Here is a 6,540-nt window from a genome sequence, read left to right as displayed (position 1 = left end):
GGCTACTTTAGCCCGCACCTATATGAGCTGGCTTGTATCCACACCGCTAGCTCACTTTACGAGCTCTAATATCTCCCGACACTTGGTGAGGGAGCGAAGGAGAGGAGGTTTCTAGAGTTTGTGGATAATATGCTGCAAAGAAGAAATTCTGGCCCAATGGAAGAGTCCGGGACTACGTGCTTTTGGGTTGAAGCTATATGGGCTCAAGTGGTTAGCCCAGCAAGCAGACCCCGTATATATGTTCACAAGCCACAAGACATTTCTGGAGCCTATTATAAATCAACCACAGGACTGAAAGTGAATCGTGGTCCAATAGAAGAGCCCAATACTACCGGTTATTGGGCCGAAATAGATGAGCCTATGTGTTTAGCCCAATAAGCTATTCTCATATATGTTCCCCCGCCGTCATTACCTTTTGCCGGAGTCAATTCTCGTTCCGCCATGGCCGTAGAAGCTTACGCAGCAGGAAACCCTGACAACATCCACACCGACGTCCTCACAAAAGCTAGGGAAGCTTGTTACAAGGTCTCTTCCAAATTCTCACAAATTTATACTTATAATATACATCCTTATTGTATATCTTCATGTGTTTTTCAATGGAACTGTGGTGACTCATTCGTGATTTGATGAATTCTTCAAGGCTCGCGATGCTTTCTACGCGTGTCTGGAAAAAGAATCCGACAAGAAGCCCACAGAAATTGCTTCGGTTGGTTTGTTATACCCTGTGGAATGTAAAGAATCCAGAGCTGAGTTTGTCAAACAATGCCGTACTTCTTGGGTAGTAGGATGGGTCTCTAATTTGTTTGATATTTCATGTCTTGAGAGTATGATCTTTTGCTAATTTTGAATGTTAATCTTTTTTATAGGTGAAACATTTCGATAGGCAGTACTGTCAGAACAAGAGGGTTCAGAGGCTGCTGGATGATAAAGGGTCGAGGAGAGGTCCGTTGACGCTACCACAACCTTACACTTTCAAGCCCACTGCTTAGTTTTCTGTTAATAGATTTATTAACTTTTCCTATATGGATCATTTTACGGTGGATAGAGTGGCTTCCTTATAGAACAATGAAAATCAGTTTCTTAAACATAGCAACTAATTTGCAATAGAAAGAGCAATTAATTGAAGGATACTCTTATTCGGTTGCATTTATTCGTTTGGCAGGGGTATAGAGATCGTCTTGGCCCCTTGGGAAGATGGAAGTCATCACCATCATCTTTCTTTCCGTGAATGTAGCATAATTATCTAAGTCATATGCAGGAATAAGTTCTAGAATAGTTTTAATGATTTGCAGTTGCTGCATCTTAAATTGTTGGTTTTATTTCACCTCTTGTTCTGGCATTAGTAATTTATTTGAACCTGATGATTTGTATTTCTTGTCCAATGTTTGTCTTTTCATAATGTACCTGCTTCAATACATTTGTATTTTAGTACTTGTGGTCTACTGAAATATTGGGCATCTAGGTAAGAGAAATAACTGGGAACCTATACAAGCTTTAGGTTTATTTATTTATTTTTCTTTTCAGTGTAAAGTAGCATTATTCAGCTGCTGATCCAAATCTTTCTAGACACTTGTAGACTTTTAACTAGCATTGTTTATAATTCACTGTTTGTGTTGTGTTGTTGAGACTGAATATCCTGGTTCAGAGCCAATGCCATATGGTGGTTCAGTTGAACAGGTTCCCTGTGTTGTGGGTTGTCTATCAATATGGTGAAAACCACGTTTATAGATTCTCATAACATTCTGGTTTTGGCCGAAAGCCTGAGACTAAGAATTCCATCATTACTTAGTAATCAACTTAAATATTTTAGATTTGATTTTACAAAATTATTGGTTTAATAATTATACCTTGCAATATGGTATTTCTAATCCTTATTTCAAAGAGGATTATTTGGCTATGATTTATAATTGTGCTGCAGACAGATTCATTGCAAGTGCTTCTTGTTTATGCAAATTGGCCCATCTTCCTTTCATTATTACATCCGAAGATTCCAATTATTTATGATTGCATTGTTGTCAAAGATAAATCTTTGTTTCAATACATGACCACTTGTGAAAATAGCTGAAAGATAACATATCATTAGTTAATTGTATTAAACAACAGAAAAAACTTAGATTCTCCCATTATAATTTTCTTGTTGTTGTTGAAATGGCTTAAATCAGGTTAGACATCCAGGTTTATCTTGTCAAGAGTTCTCATACAAATGTGAGATTGTGTTTTGTAATTTGTAAATCAGATATGGTTGTTGAATGAGGACTCCAAAGGGGAGCATCTATCTTACTTGAAAGTGAAATTGAAGTAGACGCAAGTACTCTTAAGTTACTCTTCCATTAAACCTAGAACTATTTATTCCTAGGATTGTCATGGTGAAATTGCTGTAGAAGCTTTATAAATTTACTCTTATATATGTTACTGAAAATAGAATGACTATACCTACCTCCTATATATATTTATAATACATGAGATAAACTAAGTCAATAGCTTACGAAACTAACACAGTAGAATTGCTCTCTAACGTAACCCATTCTTCCTAGTAATTAAAGTTGTGAAGCAGGTAAGTTTTAGGTAAATGAAATTAATGGAGTATAATTTTAGTAAGGAGACTGAGTGGTGCATTCTTTGACTGCTTGTAGTTGATGACTTAATTACTAGTCCGTCTTGGGTCACTCTGAATGTCTGAATAAAAGAATACTATCAAGGCCATTGAGGGTGTAATCATGCTTTCTTTTACTATCTTGCTTCTATACAATTCATCCTTCATGTGTGAACTGCTTGAAAAGCCTTTAAGAATGGCCAGTTTAAAAGGTAAAGAAATGTTGCTGCTTGATTGGAATCACGGGAGCCAGAAAGTGGATTTTGGCCAAGTGTTAACTCCATTTCAAAGCAATTTCAAACATATCCTTAGATGCCTTTGTTCATGTTTTGAGTATAATTCTTGTATATGCAAATTTAAAACCAAGCTAAGCTGATACTTCAATTCCGGCATTTTGTCAAATCCCACCATATCTAACGACGTTGAGGGTTTAGTTAATATTTTTGACATGGGTGATTTAGTTGTGTGCCGTCTTCCATATTTGTTTCACATCACTCCCTCTAGACCAATTTATAACTACAAATTAAGAAAACTTGTTAGGAGTATCTGTGGTCTTGGATTTTTTTTAATGAATTTTGTGAGTTTTTAAAAATTACTCTCGTTAAAATTCGTTCATTTCATTGATTCCTATCCCTCTAATGATTGTCTCTCCTAATATCTCAGTAATGCCTCTCAATCGTAATTGTACGAAAGGCATAGTTGGAAAAGAAAAAAGAATCAATGGTTCACATATTTTCTACATCATCTTAAATGAAGTGCCAAGAAAATTTTATAGAATGTGACTTATTTTCCTATGACCAAATAATAGAATATAATATAACTAACATAGTTATCACTACTTGGAATCCGGGTGTATCCACGGGAACTTGAGTCCTAAAACAATGGAAGTTATCAGAGATTGAGATGGCAGGCACATCATGTAGTTTAAATGTGAGGGCTTACGTGCATGCATATGATTGGATGGTCCTTAAATAATAAGATTATGAATCTCATATTTGACAGAACATTGTCTGAAAGCGTTGGGCCAAAGAGATTTAATTTAATGTGCATAAAAGTACAATTTTATTCATGATTTTATTTCAGGTGTATTGAGTATACTGATTTTTTTAGTAGTGTAATTTTATGTATATTTTTTTGGTTTAATTTTATCTATGATCTTATTTTGGTGCAATTTTACTCTTGACTTTTGGATACATAAAAAAAAGAGGATAAAATTGTAATATTAAAAAATTGGGATGCTGCGCCCCTGAGAAATGAAATCACGGGTAACATTTTCAAAGTATGTTGATATGTTTGTACGGAAGGATCCGCATTGTCATACGCATGCTTCAGCCTTTAGGGATTTTTATGCTTTTGTTTTTTTAAAATTTGTGGGGCTGCTTTGTTGGAAGAAATGGCAGCCCCACGTGGTTGGACGTTGACATGTAATTAATTATAACAAACAGATAAGAGATATGGTTAAATGAGATCATGTTGATTTTTGTGTCCAGATTTGCCTGCCCAAATGTACATATACAGCTCCGAAAGTAGTTATTTAAGTCAGTCAAATTCTTGGGATGGTCACCTGTTTCAATTGTATGAGATAGTGTCAGCCAATTGTACAATGATTCACTGTGCGATCACAAGCGCCATTATGTGGCAATTAGTGTTGCAATGATGCTCAAAATAAATTCACAATGAAGTAATGCTGCCTTGCAGTACATAACAAATGCAAGCGAAATACATCTATACTTCTCCGGTTTAAGATGTAAGATAAACTTTATCTATTTATATTTATCATCAAATTAGTTAAAATTAATAAATATGTAAGACATATATTTTTCTCCTTCAAAAATGTCTTTATTAAAAAAAGAATAAGTAAAAGATGTAATAATGAATCAAAAAGGAAAAAAATATATGGGGTGTAAAATTAAAAAAAAAATTAAATGTTTAAATAAGAGTGAATGTTATGTTATAAAAAAAAAAATCAAATTCCTCTAACAAAATTTAGCTTATATTTTGAACCGGATGGAGTATGTAGCTTTTAATGTTACATGGGAAGGTAATGTCACTTCAAATATACACAAAAAGAAGTTCAGGCGTGAGATGTTTCCCAGCAAGATAGATAAATTCCCTTGTTGAAGTCACACTACTTTGTTAAGACCTATATTTTTTTTTCTTTTTTCTGAACTAAAGAGTCACACCAACAACTCGAGTTTATGAGTAAGATTGAACATAAGATCTCTCATTTAGAAGGGAGCTTATATGGTCACTAGACTATAAGATTATTGGCTAAGTAAGATATTAGACTATAGAGTAATGCAAGTAAATGCGCTTTTATTCATATAAGCATAGTGTTTTATCATCATCAAGATACAATTTTTTTTGCCCAAAAAAAAAACCTTTGATTGTAAATATAAGAGTTGGTAAGGAGTTTATTATGCTTTTAAATATAAAATATCAATTCTCTTTGTTTCCCAAATTTATAATTTGTTAAAAATATTGTTAATGATTTCAAATAGTAAGGAGGTTTTATTAATGGGTAATTCTAATGTAGTAAATGATTAAAAAGAGTATGTTAAGAAAACCAATACATGGTTTTTTATATCTAACTAACTTAATTAATTTTTAAACTTCTATAAATTAATTATCTACCTTCTATATTAAGGATAGGAGGGAGTAATAATAATAACAATAATAATAATAATTTTATTAAAAAAAACATATGATAAGGGTACTTTTTACCTCTATATCCCCGCAACTTAAAGTCTCTATTGTATTACAACGATTCAGTGGCATTAATTAAACTGGTTGCTTCCCATTGTCTTTGCTGTGATAATTATAATCAATGTTTTAAAAGCCGGACCGGAAGTCGAACCGGAAAGATCAACGGGTCATGGTTCAATCGGTCGGATCGGTCGGACCGTTCGGTCGGACCGGTGACGCAATAATTAATTTAAAAAAATATTATATACATATAATTAGTATATATGAAAAATATCAAATTATTAAATAATTTAGAAATGCATTTAAATAATCTAAAATTATAATAAAATCATTGAAAATGGACTAAAACCTTATATATTTAATTTTATGTATGTTTAAAATATTTAATGATATTACAAATTATCAATTCATTCAAATCAAAATATTTTTTTAAAAGATAGATCAAATATTGAAACAAAAAGACTAGCGACTCACGATTTTAACACCACAATATATGAAATTTTCAATGAAATAATACTATATGGTTATAACTAGTCTAAAAATATATTAGGATATTTAAGGGGATCAATTTTTTTATTTTTCTTCTATTTCTTAAAAAAAATTTTAGTATTTTTCAGTCAGGCTAAAAAACCATCCGGTTTTCTGAAAACCGTTCCGGTTCCCGGTCCAACTCCGGTTTCCGGCTTAATAACGGCTCAACTCCGGTCCAATCCGGCTCAACTATGTGAACGGTTTTTTGGTCCAAACCGAGCCGTTAACGAGTCCGGGTGACGGTTCAACCGGTCCGACCGTCCGGTCCGGTCCGGTTCTTTAATCATTGATTATAATCCCCTCCCTTCTATGTTTCTTCTTTTTGTGCCTTTGTTTTCGGGAAAAAAAATTAAAATAAAGGACTACAATAGAAGCATACAATACTCTTAAGAGGAACAAAATATCTGAGAGCTTTTTTAGCAAGCCAATTAGCTAATTGATTGGCTTCCTTAAACACGCATTTTAATTTTATTTTTCAACCGAGCGCGGGGAGAACACTAATATATTAAATCAAGTTTATTTAAGGATAGGCTAATAATATTAATTCTAGTAATTTTATTTTCACTTCAGTAGAGTTGATGGTGAATTGGCGATCCTCTCCCTTTTAAGCGTGCCATGTAATCAGTAATTAAGTAGTAATAGAATCCACAATTCCAAACTTCATGAAATTTGATTATCTTCTGTGCATTTTATGAGTGACATTATTTATA

At 33.2% G+C, this 6,540-nt stretch overlaps 1 protein-coding gene across 1 annotated transcript; it reads left to right on the top strand.

Annotated features, from left to right (window-relative positions):
• Positions 1-433: 433 nt before the first annotated feature.
• Positions 434-1,619, top strand: LOC114739703 (cytochrome c oxidase subunit 6B-like protein new16). The gene is made up of 4 exons (XM_028927780.1): positions 434-525; positions 641-778; positions 867-942; positions 1,163-1,619. Exons 1-4 carry the CDS (start codon positions 442-444, stop codon positions 1,168-1,170), a joined length of 306 nt encoding a protein of 101 aa, XP_028783613.1. The 5' UTR covers positions 434-441; the 3' UTR covers positions 1,171-1,619.
• The last annotated feature ends 4,921 nt before the right edge of the window (positions 1,620-6,540 follow it).

The sequence above is a fragment of the Neltuma alba genome, unplaced genomic scaffold (assembly GCF_004799145.2).
Source record: "Neltuma alba isolate B1F8T4 unplaced genomic scaffold, ASM479914v2 tig00002889_pilon, whole genome shotgun sequence".
Taxonomy (NCBI): Eukaryota; Viridiplantae; Streptophyta; class Magnoliopsida; order Fabales; family Fabaceae; genus Neltuma; species Neltuma alba.
Note: the sequence above shows the minus strand (reverse complement) of the source record. Positions and strands in the feature narration are given on the sequence as shown.